The sequence below is a fragment of the Camelus ferus genome, chromosome 12 (genome assembly GCF_009834535.1).
Source record: "Camelus ferus isolate YT-003-E chromosome 12, BCGSAC_Cfer_1.0, whole genome shotgun sequence".
In the NCBI taxonomy this organism is placed as follows: domain Eukaryota; kingdom Metazoa; phylum Chordata; class Mammalia; order Artiodactyla; family Camelidae; genus Camelus; species Camelus ferus.
In genome coordinates this window covers 51,065,785-51,085,126 of record NC_045707.1, presented here as the reverse complement: position 1 = coordinate 51,085,126, position 19,342 = coordinate 51,065,785, and the positions used below count along the sequence as shown (strand labels likewise).

At 32.9% G+C, this 19,342-nt stretch overlaps 1 protein-coding gene across 1 annotated transcript in view; it reads left to right on the top strand.

Annotated features, from left to right (window-relative positions):
• Positions 1 to 19,342, top strand: part of TMTC3 (transmembrane O-mannosyltransferase targeting cadherins 3) — a 49,913-nt gene that overhangs the window by 2,118 nt on the left and 28,453 nt on the right. Inside the window, 5 exon segments of the mRNA XM_006185505.3 lie at positions 5,368 to 5,584; positions 10,031 to 10,249; positions 11,590 to 11,689; positions 16,680 to 16,795; positions 17,238 to 17,410. Of these exon segments, the coding sequence (XP_006185567.2) occupies positions 5,396 to 5,584; positions 10,031 to 10,249; positions 11,590 to 11,689; positions 16,680 to 16,795; positions 17,238 to 17,410 (797 nt within the window). The 5' untranslated portion in view covers positions 5,368 to 5,395.

The following is a 19,342-nucleotide window of genomic DNA, read 5'->3' as shown; positions in this document are numbered from 1 at the left end:
TTCTCTGCTAACTCAAGCTATCTGGCCAAATGGTAAGTTTTATTCTCATTTTCCAGAAGTGAAAACAGGTTCACAGAGGCTGAGTAATTTCGTAATAATTAATGAAGCTAAAGTTGTAATCCAGACCTCAATTACAGCCCAGACTAAGTGCAAAGTCATATTTAAATTTTATTACTTTACTCATTCCAACAATATTTTTGAGCTGATACACTGGGGATACAGCAGGAAACCAGTTAACTAAGGTGTAGGTCCTAATGCACTGTAGTATGTTTGTGCCTAACTGTGAATCAAGAAATTTAACTTGAGTTCTAGTTCAGTTGCTCACTGTATGTATTTTGAGGAAAATCACTAAAACTCACCATTATTTTTCATCAGATTTTCTAAATCAGTCAGTTTTCACCAAGAGAAGGGATTTATCTGACAACTTTATAAATGACTTTACTACAGAAACACTTGCCTGGATCTACCTTCTTTCATTTCTGTGGTTTTATGAATAATTTTATCTGACTAAAATCACTTCACAAGAAAGACTTGCTTTTTATAATGCTACCTCTGTTCTCTGTACCAATGAACCTATATTCTGTATGTTCTTTCTGTTCCTTTTTTGCTCCCTTATCAAGAAAATAAATGGTAGCTTACTTTTCCAGCTTCTAACATAAAGCACAGTGGTAAGAAATTTAGTATCCACTGTGTACAGTAAATGTTTTGTTTTACCTTGTTCTCATGGAGAGTAGTCAGTGTGCAGCAAGCAAACACTTGTCTTTGCTCAACATGAAGAGACTGGAAAGATTGGAGTCTGTGTGAATGCAGACTTTGCAAACCATGCAGGCCAAAGTTTTACTTATTGAAGAAGATATAATCATGAAATTATTGAGCTGAGAAGACCTTGATTTCCAAGCTAAATATTCCCAGATTTCATTTAAAATTCTCCTAAATGTTTGTTCTTTCCATGATTGTTAGAGTGTTAGGAAAAGTAGCCACTCAGTGCCATTTTGTTAAAAGGCAAATTAAAGAAAATATAGTTGGGCAAATCAATCTTTTAATATCATTTAGGCATCACACCAGTCCTTTGGAGAATTAAAGGCACCTGTCAAATCAGAAATGTAAATGTACACCATGACCTACAGCAAAGTGATAAAGTATAACTTTCTAAACAAAGATAAAACATCTGTCTTTTTCTCTCTACGTGATCATTCCAGAATTTGGTTTCTCCAGCTGGCTCTCCTGTGGACTTGATGGCTTATTGTGACCAGATTACAACTAGTTATACTAATCACTGTTTGTTCCCTTAGTTTTCAAATTGTTAATGCTGTGTGTCCCTCTCTGCTTTACTATGAACTTATTAATGTTACTAGCTATATTATTTATCCTGTTTATTTTATAAGATTGCCTCTTGCATTATGCAATGTGTAACCAGGCCTCTGACAAAATTAATGCTGGCTAAAACAATGCTTGAGGCGATTGATTGTATATATAACTCTACATAGAATAATTGTAATAGTGCAACCCTAAATATGAGAAGAAGCAACAAGGGAAACCATTTCCTGGATCATGATAAACTGATAAGACAAGCAATCTGGAGAGTTTTAGCTTATCAATAGGGCCTAATCCAAAAAAAATCCATTCATCTAGTGGCCTGTCAACAGAGTCTTCACCTGATCTAGGAATGAGCCTTCCTAGTCTGTGGGACAAAATTGGTCATGAAATGCCTCCCAAATGTTGGTAGAATTTATGATCAAGAGGAGGCAATTGTGGACCGAGAACATCACCTGCCATATCAGTAAAAAAGGGCATTGTGGCCTTCAAGCCATCAGCCTCTGCATCCACCCCCAGCTGTGTACCCTGAGGGGATTCGGGACGGAGAAAAACAAGATACTTGCTCTAGATAGTTAAGGTACATATCAAAGAAATGATTTCAGTGAACCCAGACTCTTAACATCTTACACAGCAAAGTGCTGAATTCATTATCTTGAGATATTTGATTTTTCTTTAATTAACAGTATTCTTTTGATGTTCCTTCTCCGTGGTTTTTGTTGCAAAAACTCCTGTATATTCCTGGCTTCTCACTTACCTCGTCAGAACAGTCCCTCAAAGTCATCTGAGAGGCTTCCTCTCTGGCTTAAGTCCTCAGAATGTCCTCCAAATAAAACATAACTCTCAATGCTAAGGATTTTTTTTTCCTACAGTCGACAGTCTGTAGTGACGTATCAAATACTGTTAAACATTATAAGTACTTTAAAAATCAAATACACGTTATTCCCAAATATAATTCGAGAGTATTAAAACTATAGGTTTAATTTCCTTGTTTTTCCTCTTAATTTTAAACCTTCCTATTATAAGAACATTTAACTAAACAGCAGTTTGTCACCCCAAATGTTTGGTCAGGGACCTGAGAGTTTTTTGACCCATACATAAGACTTGATTTTCATCTACCCAATGGTGGATGTTCTGAATTACAATTACACACTCAAAATTTAAAAATGAAACAGTTCTTCACTCTGTGTTTAAACACCTCAGATGTTCTGTCAGTTACATCTTCTTGGGACTGTCATTCAGGAAGCTGCTGAGCTGTTCCATTGTTTCCTGAGTAGTAGACCTGCATGCATGACTGTCATTCTGGGTATTTCCTTTGTCACTGTCTTGTGTTGGATCCTCTGTCTCCTGATTTTCCTGTGTCTCTGTTTCTTAGTATACTCCCTCATGTTGTTGGAGTAGCTCTTCTATTAGTTTCCTGAGAAGAGAGACATTGGAAGTATGTTTTTGAATGTTTAAAATATTTTTATTCTACTTTCCAACTTTGGAAATTTGTGTTCATTAATACAGAATTGTAAGTTGGAAATCAGTATCCTTCAGAGATTTGATTATTCCCTTTTTGTTTTCAGAATTTTTTTTTCCCCTAGCTTCCAGTTTTGTTGGTAAAAGAAGTGATTTGTTTGGATTCCTAATCTTTCATATGGAACCTGCTATATATCTTTCTGGGAGCTTTTAGAATCCTCTATTTGTTTCCATTGTTGTAAAGTTTTACAGGATTATGCTTAACTGGTAGAAGATAACTGGAGGATCTCAAAATACATAGACAGACTTTTAGCTTAACCCTCATTTTCAGTATGCTACCTTTATTCTTACTAGTGTCTCCTGTATCAGACATTCTGTGTTTCACCTACTCCAGAGGGAAGGTCTCCAGTGTTCTACCTAGATGTAGAGGGGGAGGGTACTTGGCTTTGTGAGAGATGGGTCTAAACTTTAACACATCCATCTGTTCTTAGCTCTTTTTCCTTAGATACTTGACATGAGTTTTTTGAAATTTCTTCAAGGGTGCAGAAAACTTTTCAGCTTTTCCCCTTTCAGCTAATGATTCACTTTCCTAAACTCTGTTGAGTCACTTACTAATCCTTTTGCCTTTTGCAGCTTCCAAACTGTGCTGTAATCTCCTCTCCAATTATATTCATCCTTGTTAATTTATAGGTTTTCTTTTTTTCTTAGTACCTTGACTGTCACTTTAGTGTGGTTGAGAGAAGCTGAGCCAAATCTTTTCAATCTTTAAACAAGCACCATCAACTTTTTTAATAATAAATATGTCTATTACCATTTGGAAATGCTAAATTGCTTCTGGATTCAAGATAAACCCTTAAATAATTTTTCTTTTAATTAAAAACTATACTTCTTCAAAAAATACAGCTAATTTCCTTCTCTGATTTATTAGATTTATTATCCATTTATTAAGTGGATTTTCCATTTCCTTAAAAAGGCTAATATATTCTAAAGTTTTCCCATCTGATTTTAAAGATAATTTAATACTTTCCCATAGTTTCTTATATTTATATTCTTAAATGAATCTTACATATGACTTAAAATCTCTGCTCACCCTCTCTACCCTATTCTTCCTCTGTTCTGAACAGACAGATATATCTCAGGTCCCAGATCTTCTGGCTCTGTAAATTATGTATTAGTTTCCTATTGCTGCTGTAACAAATTATCACATATGTAGTAGCTGAAAGTAATGCAAATGTATTGTTTTACAGTTCTGGAGGTCGGAAGTCCCAAATGGGTCTCACACTGAAATTGAGATGTCAGTAGGGCTGTGGTCCCTTGAGAAGCTCTAATGAAGAATGTGTCTTTGCATTTTCCAACTTCTGAAGGCTGCTGTCAATCCTTGACTTGTGGCCTGCAGCCAGCCATAATATCACTCTGATCCCTGTTTTTTTTGACTCCCCTCCTCCCTTGTTCACTTGTGAGGTCTCTTGCCATTGAATTGGCCCACCCAGAAAATCCAAAATAATTTCCTCATCTCAAAATCCTCAATTTAGTTACACCTATAAAGTCTCTTTTGCCATGTAAGGTAATATATTCACAGGTTCAGATGACTTGTGTATAGACAGTTGGGGGGGGGGGGTCATTTTTCTGCCCTCCACAGGTGATGACACTAAAATGATACTAATGACACTACTCAAGCTAGAAAAGTGTATCAACTTGTTAGAGTACTTTCCAACCTTGTTTTTTTTATAGTAGAGTTTATTCTTCAGTATCCCTCAGTTCATTAGTTCTTTCTACCCTATAAACATTCCATCACTGAATCCTTTCTAAAGCAGTGACTTAATTATGAATTGTCATGTATGAAGCCATTGTCTATATTAAAAGTTTTTGTTGCAATGGGAAAAAGAAAAACCATGATTTAAATCTGAATCATAAACTGCTATGCTCCAAGAGCCAAATAAATAACATAACTCTGTCAAATAAATCAATCTGAGTGAAAGATAATGGAACTGTAGTTAACTGGCTAGTCAACTAAACAAGACTTCAGGCTACAAGTTCGAACTCCTGATTTAGGTAATAGTTGATCTTTAGGTTCATAAAGTACTAAAACATAAGCTTTATCTACATTTCAGAAAACCCATGATCAGTGTCTTTAAGTATGTATTTGTTTTCTCATAGGGATTCATTTAGCTACTGCTGGAGCACATCATACTAGTGTTTTTGTTGTTGTTGTTGTTGTTGTTGTTGTTGTTTTAGTTATCTTGCATGTATTTGTTTCCCAGATAACCTGACCTGTAACAGTTGATAAGGAGTTCACTATCTAGTTTAGTTAGCTAGAGAGATAGGCGTAAAGATTGAGTCCTGTGGTAAAGGACTGTAATAGAGGTATGAAAACACACAGGAAAGAGCAATTAATTCTCTCTTAGGTTAGGAATGTGGGGAGGTGGTCAGCTAATGCTTCTTAGAGGTGAATGACATTTGAACTGAGCTTTGAAGAATTCCCTAGGAGAATTAGCATTCTATCTTTATTTTACTTATCATCCTTCTATTAAAACTGGACTTACTTGGGAAAAAATGTTGCTTATTTCATTTTATCTTCGTTTTTTCCCCCAGATTTTGTCCACAAGTGCTTGTGGAAAAGATGGCTGATATTAACCTTAAAGAAGTAACCTTAATAATAGGTGTGGTTACTGCCTGCTATTGGAACAGCCTATTTTGTGGTTTTGTTTTTGATGATGTTTCAGCAATACTGGATAATAAAGACCTGCATCCATCTACTCCTTTAAAAACTTTATTTCAGAATGATTTCTGGGGAACTCCTATGTCTGAGGTAAGTATATATTATTTATTTGTATCAGATTTTTAAATATTCTTACAGTTTATTTCTCTTAATTGTCAGCATTGTTATCATAGCAATTACGGGTTTTTTTCCCTCAAAGGTTTTATATGAGACATAATGTGTTTGTAATAAATTAGGTAGGAATATGAAGATGTGATTATCCTCTTTAAGTAGTGCTTGATTCTTTCCTAGGTTGTGTACCTCGGCTTAATCTTTTTAAAAATAATATGTGTGTGTAAAAACCAAATGTGTTAGAAGAGCAGTAGATGTAATACCAATCTGTTTATTACACCTGACTTATTTCTCTTTTTCCAGTCTTATGAATCAGGCAAAAAGATGACTACCTGTGGTATATTTAACCATTTAAAAATGTATATAACTTCAATATAAATAGATTGAACATGAAGGGTAAAAATGCTGAGTCCATATATTGCCAGTTTTCTGTGGAAAAAATGACTTATTAAAAATTTTAATTTGTGGTGTATCTCTTACCTAATACTTATTTTGACTTAGTATTTGAGAACCCAAAGGTTTAGTTTGTTTTTAATGAAAGTGTTTTTACTTTGCCAGTGACTTTATTTTGAAGGTCAGTGTTAAACTGTTCAGAATTAAACCCTTGTTAGCTTGGGCTCATATAGATTGGATTCTCATTTTAGTTCTATAATGCAAAAGTTGAGTGGAATAGGTGGGAACACAGCTTTTAGATGGCAGGGCATTTTCCTGATCTATAAAAGAATAATACCTTGAGGATAAATTAATTAGTCTGTCTATGGTACCTAGCACATAGTTGTAGAGAGATAACATGTAATACTCTTTCATAGTTACAGTTTGTCAGTTATCATTTGTGGCCCTTTTCTCCAAATTTAGAAACTTCTCCAGGTGGACTATGGAATCTTTCATTCCTCTGATCACAGACAAGTATTTTTTCTTATTAAATAATCAGATTATTTGTTTTCCTGCAACATTCCTGTTCTCACCCATTCTAGCCTTTAAAAGAATATCTTTTGATAATGAGTGAAAAATATGATCCTATGTTTTAATCATGACATTAGATTTTGACATGAAATGTTAGTCGGGATTAAGGGATCATTAAAGTTGTCATACCACAGTGTCAGTGCTCTGCTTTGTGATATTTCGAGCTTTACAGATTGAAAATTTAATTTTGTTCAGAGCCCCCTTAAGTATACACATTAAGAAAAAAGGCTTATAATAAACTCAGATGGAATGGATAAACAAATGAAAATGATGGTTTATTGCTGAGATGTATGTCAGATAATGTTTTGCCTATGTTTTCTTCTAGGAGATTTATTGTGTTTTGTCTTATATTTAAGTCTTTAAACCATTTTGAGTTTATTTTCATGTATGGTGTGAGGGAGTATTCTAACTTCATTGATTTACATGTAGCTGTCCAGTTTTCAGCAACATCATTTGCTGTAGAGACTGTCTTTATTCCATTGTATGTTCTTGCCTCCTTTGTCAAAGATTAATTGACCAAAAGTTTGTGGGTTCATTTCTGGGCTCCCTGTGCTGTTCCATTGACCCATTATGTCTGTTTTTGTACTAATAACCATGCTGTTTTGATTACTGTAGCTCTGTAGTATTGTCTGAAGTCTGGGAGGGTTATTCCTCCAGCTTCATTCTTTTTCTTCAGTAATGCTTTGGCAATTCTGGGTCTTTTGTGACTCCATATAAATTTTAGTATGATTTGTTCTAGTTCTGTGAAAAATGTCTCAGGTAATTTGATAGGGATTGCATTAAATCTGTAGATTGCTTTGGGATAGTATGACCATTTAAACAATATTAATTCTTCCAATCCAAGAACTTGGGATATCTTTCCATTCCTTAAACTCCTCTTTAATTTCCTTAGCATTCTGTAGTTCTCTGCATATAAGTCTTTCATTTCCTTGGTCAGATTTATTTTTAAGTATTTTATTTTTGGATGGAATTTTAAAGGAGATTATTTCTTTCCTTTTCTGATATTTCATTATTAGTGTAAAGAAATGCTACTGATTTCTTTATGTTGATCTTATATCCTGCTACCTTGCCGAATTCTTTTATCAGCTCTAGTAATTTTCCTGTGGAGCCTTTAGGGATTTCTATATACAGTGTCATGTCATCTGCATATAATGACAGTTTTACCTCTTCTCTTCTAGTTTGGATCCCTTTTCACAACATTGTAAACTGACTATACTTCAATTAAGAATAAAATAAAATAATAGTTTATAGAGTGAAGAGTGTCACTTCCTCATACTTTCTGATGGGTATAGTCTCTCCCTGTAGGGAAAAATTATTCTAAGTAGTATTTAGGTGTCATAAGGTTTCTTGACAAGTCTGAAATTAGCACATTCAAAGATCTAATGTTTGATGTCATCAAGTAATGATAGCCTGAATAGTGCAGGCGCCCAAACGTTAAGGATTTTTCTGCCAATGTAGACCTCAAAGACACATTTTGGGCTTAGGACATTCTTCTTAGCTACATGAATACTGCTATGTTAGAGGTCTTTGGACTCCCTGGTCCTCCAAGTGTTCAGATCAACTCTTTAATAAGCCCATTCTTTAGATATGTAATACTCTGTTTATTGATGGTTCAGTGGATTACAACCCTGGCTGCACATTAGAATCCACTTGGGGCACTTAAAAAATTTAACACCAAAGCCCTCCCAAGCCTGTTAATTACAGTTATTGCAGTTATCTAAGAGTGAGATGTGGGTATCAATATGTTTTGTTTTGTTTATATATTTGCTTTTTTATTGTTGTGGTTTTTTCGGAGAGGGGTAGGTTGTTTTTTTTTTTAATTTGTTTTTAAATTATTCAGATGATTCTTTGGTACAGCCATGATTGAGAATCACTGGGCTGTAATGAGCCGCACTCTTCCGGCATTTGGTTTATGAAGGTACTTGTGTTAAGATAACTTCTGGAGATATCCTTTCTTGCTGTGTTTTTTCCATACCTTTATGGAGAGCTTCACATTAATAGGGAACTGTTAGCTTATTCATTCATTACATTCATGTTTATGTTTCTGTTGCCAACTAATACCATGAATAATTAGGAGTTTTTTTTTTAAATACCTGAGCTTAATAATGATCTGAATTGGGTTTTTTCATAGTGGAATTGTTTTACTATATATTCACAGAGTAAACCTGATATTTACTAAGCTGATGATTGTTTGTCACAGTAGAGTATTAAATAGATTACTAATGAATTATGTGAGTAATTAGTTATGTATAATGATTAGTCTATCTTTTAGTTGGTCATTACGTATGGCATATGTATGTATCTAATAAAGCAATTATGTGTACTGCAATTAAAAATACCTATTCCCTGCTACTTTCTGACTTTATCCTTTCAACTGGCAAATATGTTCTAGTGGAGCCCCAGAAACATTTCAGGCACTCAGAAGCTTCTAGAACATTTTGCTGCTTTCTGGTACAGATCATTTCAGTGCAATACCTTGCCTTAAAAAACTTTTCATATGCCTAAACTTTAATTTATAGGATGTACAGGAATTAACCAAGCAAGAAAGAACATTCTAGGTAGATAACACGTTGTATGTGGTTAGTACAGCCTGATGTTAAAATACTCCTAATTTCAAAATGGGAAATGTTTGTTGCTTGTGCTTCCTAATGTCACCTTTTAGGGATGAATTGGCTTAAGTCTATACCTATATGTCAGAGTTACAGCAAAATATGGTAAGAGATAGGAGAGCAAAGAAGCTGAATGTGGATACCCTTGTATAAAATTACAAAATATAACTAGGATAATATTTTATATAGTTTTGACTTGTGAGTTTTATTCTTAAATCTGGTTTGATTTTTGTCTTACAGTAAAAATTCCGAGAAAGTTTTTGCCCTTGTATTACTCTCTATGTAGTACCTAGGGATTTTTGGTCTAATGTATTCAGATCTATACATTATGGAGGTGTTTCTTCATAAAACAACTAGACAGTACCTTTCTGAGTCATCACTGTTTAAACTGCACTGGTAAGCATTCTGTTTATAGTTTCCTTTTGAAGATCTAGCCAGCAGTTAGATAAACACTTACACTGGTAAGTTCGGAACAGCCTCTGGAGAGAATCCTGTGCTACAACTTGATTAGTGCCACTATTGTCCTATTTCTTTTTTTTTTTTTAATATATGTATTGAAGAAGAATTAATAATCAAATGTTTTTCCTCTACTAGTAATTCTTCGACCACTATATATCAGAGAGAAAATTGCCTTGTTTTTGGACAAAGAAAATAGGAAAACACAGATTATAGAGCTGTCTTTTATGTTTGTGTTATTCTTGGGACATTTCATTATTTTATTGTTATTTCTCAGCTAAGTGTGGATCCTTTCAGTCGTAAAAGCAATGATTAGTTTATGTACCTTGGAGGACCAAGATACTTTAATAATCAATGATTGCTTTTTTTTCTTTTTTTTTTTCTTCCTCCTTTTTAGGAGAGAAGCCACAAGTCTTACCGTCCCTTAACAGTATTGACGTTTCGCTTAAATTATCTGTTTAGTGAACTAAAACCAATGTCATATCATCTCCTAAATATGATTTTTCATGCTGTGGTTAGTGTGATATTTCTTAAAGTCTGCAAACATTTTCTGGACAGCCGGAGTAGTGTGATTGCCTCTTTACTTTTTGCAGTGCACCCAATACACACAGAAGCAGTAAGTAAAACTATAGATATTTTTTGCATTATTTTGTTTATAAAGCCTACACAGTGACTATAATGGTTATATATTTTTAGGAAAAAAGTATTAACCATAACTTTAATCCAAGTATTTGAAGACTCCTAAGTTAGTACAATGTCTTAACTTCCTAGTGCAGTCTTAATGTCCTACTGCATAAAATTTTTAAATTTACAACAAATTTTGAAACATAAACATTTATTCAAGAACATAAGATATAATCATTCAACATTAGCAATATAAAAGATAAATGAATGCAATTATTTTCTTTGCTAATAAATTTTGAAAAATACATAGTTTTAAAATATTTGTCAACTTGATACTGTTCATGTTTCAAAAAAACAAAATAACAAGACAAACTTATATAAGGATAAAAATAAATCAAAATATATGCAAATGTGAGCAGACATCCTAGCAAAAGATGATGCTCAGTAATTTCATATTGTCTGTTGCCATGTGTTTCAAAATTGTGAGCTGTCTCTGCTATTGCTGATATGTCTGTCACTAAGACATACTCAAACTATAACTTCATTTTCCTTGGTAATTTTGAAACTCCAAAATTGACTCTCAACAGCACAGAAGACTCTGCTCAGTTGCTTTGTTACAAGCTTTCGGTTGTAAACAATAGTATGTATATGTAAACTTTGTAGAGTATTGGAGTGTTAGAGGCGGGTTGTACGTCTCTCTCAGTATCCTGAACCTTTGGTGTCTAGCTGAACATTTTTCTCTGCATCTACAAAAATGATAGATTGTTTTAAATTGTATGATGAGTTCAGAATACTTTGAAGGGAAATTTCGGAGTTTTACATTTAAATTTTTTGTATTCATAAGGACATTTTAAAACTATTGTCTTTTTAAACTTTAGTTTGCAGTTAATATGGAGATATAATGTATTAAATTTATTATATTTTTGTATTTTAAGGATACTTGTATTTTAAGAAAACACATAAGAAAAGCCTTTTTCTTTCAGTTAAGAACTAGATATTGTACTATAATTATGTAAGATGTTACCTTTGGAGGAAGCTGTATAAAGGGTAAAAAGGACCTCTCTATTACTATTTTTGCAACTTCCTCTGAGTCTATAATTACTTCAAAATAATAAAATAATAATAATTGTTATAATCACTAATAAATTTATTTTTATGGAAGATATACAAATTCACCACATGAGGGCGCTCAAAGAATACCTAAAAAACAGAAATGTGCACTTGAAAAGTTATGGCAGTTTAGTTTCTAATTAAACTACTGTTGCTGTTATATATAGTTAAATTTTGAAGGTGCTTTTCATTAATATGAACACTCCTCCTTTCCCTTTCTAGGTGACAGGTGTTGTAGGAAGAGCAGAACTTTTGTCATCTATCTTTTTTCTAGCTGCATTTTTATCATATACCAAATCAAAAGGACCAGATAATTCCATAGGTAAATGTGTAACATTTAATTTTTCCTTTAGCTATAAAACTCGATCAGGTACATATTTCAAGTGGTTCTTATAAAATATATGCCATTTTTGGTGTTTATCTTTGTATGTTATATTATTTTAACATGTATGTACATAAGAAAAGTATGCAGTTTTATCAATATTAAAAATTTTGTGTGTAGTTTTATCATAACTAAGATTCTATATGATCTAATTTTAAAAAATTTGCCTAGAATGTAGGAGTCGTAGGGTCATTCTTAGTTCCATTTGCTGTTACCTCTAAATGATTCAGGTACCAGTACTTCAGTTTTTTTTCTCTAAATAACACCTAGGAAGGTTGTGTATTGTATTGTTTAGACGAAGTTAAAAGCCTGTAAGAGTATAACTTTTATTATGTGTTTATCATAGCTCAGCTGCTTGTTGAGTCCTTACCATGTGCCCTTCCTTGGAAAATGCTTTCTGTGTATTAGCCCATTAGTCTTAATGATGCCTGGTATTCTCAGAAAACGAGTTCCAGGTAGTGAAAATGATTATTTTAAGAATATGGGCACAGTGGGCATGAAAGAGACTTCACAGAATGGCCTTAACCTGTACTTCATTGATCCTAAAATTTAATCCTGAGATTTTTTTCCCCATGTTCTTGGAGAATTTTCTCACTGTAGACATAAGGCACTGATGATAAGGAGCTTAATTTTTTTATGTATGAATACTAAGGTTCAAGAAGTAAGCAATTTAGCTAAATACCTTCAGTGTCTTCTTAGATTTGTAATATGAGTAGGTTCGCCTCTTGCTGCTGTGTGTAATGCCTTCTGAAAACAATTTGAGTACAGCATAGCGTAATGGTTAAGAGCATGGACTCTGGAGTCTGGTTTCACATTTCAGGTCCACCGTTTAGTAACTCCATTTACTATGTTGGTCAAATTACATAACGTCTCTGCTTTAGTTTCTTTATAAAACATAGATAATAATCCCTACCTTTTGAAAAGGATTAGATGAGTTAAGCATGTTAAAGCATTTAGGGCACTGCTTGGCTCATAGTAAGCATTATACCTGTTTTCCCTGTTGTCTGTTATGCGGTGAGAGGTAGTCCAGTAACTAATACAGAATCACAAACTAATATTCTCTTTAAATACCATCCTCAGCAAAGCATGAATGATAAATCTGAACTTCAAGACCATGATCAGGCTCCTGCCTATCTCTCTAAACATGTCTCCTGCAGTTTTGCCCTAGTCACTTCACTATAGTCAAGCAAACCTTACTGTTCTTCAAACAGGTGAAGCACCTGCCTTTATACTTGCTATTCCCTCTTACTTGAGGTTTCTTCCCTTAGATCTTCACATAGTTGTCTCATTTACATTCTTCATATCACCAGGCCTCAGCTCAACTGCTTTGCCCTTAGAGAAACTTCATTCTAACCAAAGTAGCCTTTCACTTTACTTCATTCTTAATAATTTTACTTGGTTCTTTTTAATGATTTCTTATTCTTTGTAAACTCCAGTATCTTTTCTTATTTCCTTTAGAATTACTTATTTTAAATTCTTAGTTTTCTTATTTCCTGTAGAATTACATATTTTAAATTTGTAGTGTATCTTTTCAAGTAATTCTTATTTAGTCATACGTGTTATTATGTTTGTTATCTTCTATAATTGTTGTACCCTTTAGATGTCTACTTATTTTGGCTTGTGGACTCAGGCTACATGTTCTCTGAAAGTTATTGACCACTTTTTCTGTTAAGGAGAAACACCAGGGCCACTCTATCCATCCCGTAATTCATTAAAACCCAGGGTGGAGAGCTCTGGGCTCCCCAGGGCCACTGTTGGTCACTGTTCTTTTTTTACCATTTTACCAACCACCCACTCTAGTCTCTTGAAGGGATTCAGCGTTGAGAACCAGCCAGTCCACCATCCCCCCTACGTTTAGATAGAAAATGTGTGGGAGTGACTACCCAAGAGTGGATGGTCATTTGGACCTTGAAAAAAAAAATCTCGCTCTTTACCCCAGCAGGACTTATATTGAAGTATTCTCATTTCATTCCTGGATCACCACAAGTTACTGCAACTGCAGAGTTCTACAGTAAAGGCACAGATAATGATTTACTTTGGGCAGTCAGGGTTGGCAAGGAAAAAGTTAAAAAAAATTTTTTTGTCATCCTTGCTTTAGATGTAGTCCCTCATAACATGCGTATAAATGTACATTTTTAAGATAACCTTCAATGCCCAGGAGTCTTTCTCTCTCTTTCTTTTTTTATTTTTAATGTCTTAGAAGCCATACTTCCCTTTCACTGAATCTTTCTAGGCTTGATTTTGGGGGAAGAGTCAACAGATCATGTTCACCACTTGACCAGACCAAAAACCAAATTGTATTGCTTTTCTATTCCTCCAACCTACATTTCTCATAAGACTCATTTCTAATCTAAAAATACAGAATTTGTACTTTTTTCTTTCACCCCTTATCGTTCTCTTACAATAGAACGTAACCTTCATTAGGGCAAGTAACTTTCTCTTACTTTCTATCTCTATTTCTTAGAGTGGTTCCTGGTGCACAGAAGGTGTTTGGTATATATTTGTTGAGGACATGGTCAGGTGAAAGAGTGTAATATATTTTAAATTATAGGTGGAAAGGTATTGAGACCTGCTCTGGACTTCTCTGTATCCTCTTAACCCCTATGATACTTCATATTGCACATTGCATTATTTTACCCTAGAGAGCACAGTTCTGTCATCATCTTTATATTCTCCATTCTATCTAGTGTATGTTATCCTATGCAGAGACTTTCTGTTCGTAATTATTTAATCACTTAAATTCTAGGTTGTTCATGTCCCATACCCTTTTTATAAGCATGATTCATCTCAGACCCTTTGCACTTGCTTTTTCATTACTTTAGATTTCTGCTTAAATGTCATCAGTAGCATCACACATCCTTCCCACTTCATTTTATTTCCTTTCACCTTCAGTTTTTCTCTGTAACACTTAGTTCACCATTTGACTAAATGTATCTTTACTTGTTTACGTATTGTTCTCTCTCTCCCCTACAAATGCAGTAGATACTTAAAATGACTATGTGAATACATGATTGCTGACGATATGTATCTTTACACATGTAAAATCAGCTTAGAAACCTGTATTTTGAAATTGAAATAGTTTTTAATGATTGGAATTCATTCTACACTTGTGTGTGTGTGTGTTTTAAATATCAGCTTATTTAGCAGGGCTACTTGTTTTGAACAAAATCACATATGGTAACTTTAGCCACAGAGATCTGATTATAAAAATCAAAGTGTATATGTTCATACAGTAATTTAGTCACCAAAGGTTGAAGAACTGAAATGACCAGCTTTAGTAAAACTTTTGCCTTCACTAGTACTGTCAGTTGCTTAGATTGAATCCAACATTATGGAGGCAGCTATTTGCTTTCTTTTCCTTGGAGTGGAGATACAAATTAGTAAGAAGCTTTGAATTTAATATTAGAAAAATCAAGTTAAAGTCGTGGTCTCCTTATGGTACATGACTCTTATCAAACCTCCATATTATTTCCTCATCTTGAAAATGGGTACAATTACAACTTCCCTCTTATGCCGTAGAGTGGTTGAGACTCAATGAAATATGCTAAACTGTTTATACAGACTGTTTAGTGTATCTGTTTTCAAGGCCATTATTTCTCACTAGTTTTCAATATATGCGTACTCATCCAGGGAGTATGCTATTCTCTGTATCATTCATTTGCCACGCTTATTCCCTCCTGTATTCCCTTACTCATACATACCCCTTCCCTAATTTTCCCATGTCCTATATTTCCTTCAAGGTCCAACTTTAGGTTCAGCCTGTGTAGTAAATAATTATCGTCTGATTTCTTTGCTCTATGAATTTCTTGTTGACTTTAGCACGAAGATTCAGCCCTTGATATAACCTATTTATTACATTAGTATTGATGGTTTGGGCCTATCTAAAACATGAGATTTTTTTTGAGGAAGGAATACTGTTATACTTAGTATTGTCAATAGTGTTCTAATTTTTGTTTTTTGAGTTGTTTTTCTTTTTGGTAATTTTAGTCTATAGTGTACTTTAAAATTGAAAATAATTTCAAAAACAGATGTTTCTGTATAAAGCCCAGTGACAAAAGAAAAAGGTATTAAATTCATGAGTTCTGTTCTTATTTATACCTGGATTTAAGTCAATTATTTGAGTTTTTGCTTTGATTAATGTTGTTAATAAAAATTGAGGTCACATAATCATACTACCATATATTTTTTAAACTGGAAAAGAATTAGAGATCATATTTTCCAATAAGAAAACTGAAGCTCAGAAAAGTTGCACAAAAATCACAGAGCAGGTTAGTAGCAGATCCAGAATTACCCTCACAATTTATTGTTCTTTATTCAAATGACTACTAAATAGTAGACATTTATTTATAGTTGGTGAAGTAGGTTTTCCATTTAAAAAGAACTTGTGAATATTTTATTGCAAATTTTTAATAGTATTGATTTAAATGCTTATTGTTAACCCATTTCAGTTTTTGTAGTCTTTTTAAAAAAGAATGGTACTGAACTTTGCCCAGCAATTTTCAGTTTCGTTTTTAATTAATTACAGATATAATAAAATTATCTGTATGATAATTTCAGGTATTTATCTTCATTTCAAATTGGTAGTTCATTAATCATCACATTCAGTCTTGTAAGTTCCCTTCTCCAAATTGGCCACACTTTGTTTTAAAAAGCTAGCATTTTGTTAGATAATTTTCCTTTCCACAAAAAAAAATGTTAGTTCAAATTATACATCTTGTTTTTCTATTGGATATATAAAGCAAAATTTACTTACAGATTTAAATATATTTTAAACTACAAGGTATGGTTCAATTGGAAATAACAAATATGAATATAGAAACACCAGTGAAGTTTTTCAGTAGTATCTGATAGTTGTCTCACTTAAAATACTGCTTTATGCTATTATTAAATTGTTTTGAGTGTTTTGTATTTTTCTGTTTTTAAATTGCAGTGTGGACTCCCATTGCAGTGACAGTTTTTTTAGTGGCAGTTGCAACACTGTGTAAAGAACAGGGAATAACAGTTGTGGGAATTTGCTGTGTGTATGAAGTATTTATTGCCCAGGGGGTAAGGAGAAATATAAATTTTCTTGTTGCTATCTTTTACCCTATTTGAATTAGATTATAATAAACTTGTTCTCTCAATGTATCATTATTTAAATTGGTCTGTTTACTAATGATGTATACCAAAAATTTGCAAAAAACAAATATGTTTTTCCTTCATACCCACTGAAAATTGCTTAACATTTTATATTACAGTTTTTCAAGTGTCAATAATGGAATCAATAGGCAATTTGGAAAAGTACACAGTAATACAGTATAGTATAATTCATTGTTAGATAAGATTATTGGCCTCATGATTAGTCATTATCGGTTCCACAAATCTTTCCATGTTAATTTTATAATTATAGCCAATTTGTATCTAATCTTGCATTTAGAAAAGTACAATTGTTGAAAGCATTTCAGTAAATTGCAATTTGTTATTTAATTTTTTTTTTTTTCTTCTCTAGTATACTTTGCCATTATTATATACTACTGCTGGACAGTTTCTTCGTGGAAAGGGTAGTATTCCGTTTTCTATGCTGCAGACACTAATAAAACTCATTGTTTTGATGTTCAGTACACTATTACTTGTTGTGATTAGAGTCCAGGTTATTCAGTCCCAACTTCCAGTATTCACCAGGTATGAAATTCTGGTTCTTTTTTGGTTTTTCCATCCTTTTTATTTTTTTTAAACTTTGGATTTTAAATGATGTAAATGTTTCAGAAAGGCTTTGATTTACATTGAGGTTTTTTTAACAGCTGTATTGAGGTATAATTAATACTTTTTAATAAACCTTCATATATTTAAAATGTACAAATTAATCGGTTCTGACATACATGTAACCATCACAGTCAAGATAATGACCTCCCAAATTAGTTAAGTGCTAAGTCTTCTGTATCCTTAGTGATTTTTGTCTACTTGTTCTATTAATTATTGAAAGAAAGATGATGAAGTCGCTGACTATAATTGTAGATTTTTCTATTTCTCCTTGCAGTTCTATCAGTTTTTGCTTCATGTATTTTAAAGCTCTTTTATTCAGTGTATCAGTATTCAAGATTGTGATGTCTTCTCGATGAATTGATCCCTTTACCATTATTAAATGAGCTTCTTTATCTCTGGTAATAGTCTCTACTGAGATACTCACCTTACCTTCTATTACTGTAACCACTCCAGCTAACTTTTGTTAGTATCACTTGACTTATCTTTTTCCATCCTTTTACTTTGTATCTGTCTGTATCTTTATATTTAAAGCAGATTTCTTACAGATTTTATATAGTTGGGTCTTCATTTTTTGTTTGCTCAGATAATATGTTTTTTAAATGGGGTATTTCATCTATCCATCTCTAATATGATTATTGATATAGTTTGACTAGATCTACCATCTTCTTAATTGTTTTCTCTTTGTCTCATCTGTTCTTCCCTTTTTTCTTTTGGAATGAGTATTTTTTATTACTTCATTCTTGTCTCCTTTTTGGCTTCTTAGCTAAAAATCTTTGCTGTGAATTTTTAGTGATTGCATCCTTTTTTTTGTTTGTTTGTTTACATCCTTTGCTCATCACAGTTTATCTTTAAGGGATGTTATCATTGCAGGTATATGTAATATAAATGTCAGAAGATATAGTCAAACATCACATATACAATAAATAAGTTGTTATAAATATATAAACTTACTATAAATAAGAACTATGCCTTTGTGCTATTCACATACATTGTTCTTGAGTATACATTGTAAATCCCACAATACATTGTTATTTTTTGGTTTAAACAGTTATCTTTGGATAAGATTTAAATTTAAAAATTCTTTTATGTTACCCCATTTCTAGTGTTCCTTATTTCTTTGTTAAATCAAGATTTTCATCTGGTACCATTTTTCCTTGTGACCGAAGCACTTCTTTTAACATTTTGACATGTAGAACTGCTGGTGATGAATTATTTTAGCTTTTGTATGTAAACTTATCTTTATTTTACTTTTGTATTTGAAAAATATTTTCCCAGAGTGTAGGATTCTAAGTTGACTTTTTCATTCAGTAGTCTAAAAACGTGGGTCTGATTTTCTCTGGCTTGCATTGTTTCAAGTGGGAAATCTTCTCATCCTTATGCTTCTGCACATAGTGTGGTTTTTTAATCTATGATTGCTTTTAATAATTTCTCTTTATCGTTGTTTCTCTTCTCTATATATTTTTAATTGAGACATAATTGACATATAGCATTGTATTAGTTTTAAATGTACAACATAATTATTTTTATATATATATACACACACAAGTGTGCGCACACACACAGAGAAATGATTATCACAGTAAATTTAGTTGACATCCATCACCACATGTTAATTACAGAAATTTTTTTTCTTGTATTGAGAACTTATAAGATCTATTCATTTAGCAACTTTCAAATATACAATACAGTATTAACTACAGTCATCATGCTGTACATTATATCCCTGGTCTTGTTTATCTTATAACTGAAATTTTGGGTGAAGTTGGCTAAAAGGTACAAACTTCTAGATACTGTTTATTTTATCTTCATGTTTCTTGTGCTTAGGTTGACTGAGCTTCTTAAAATCTGTTG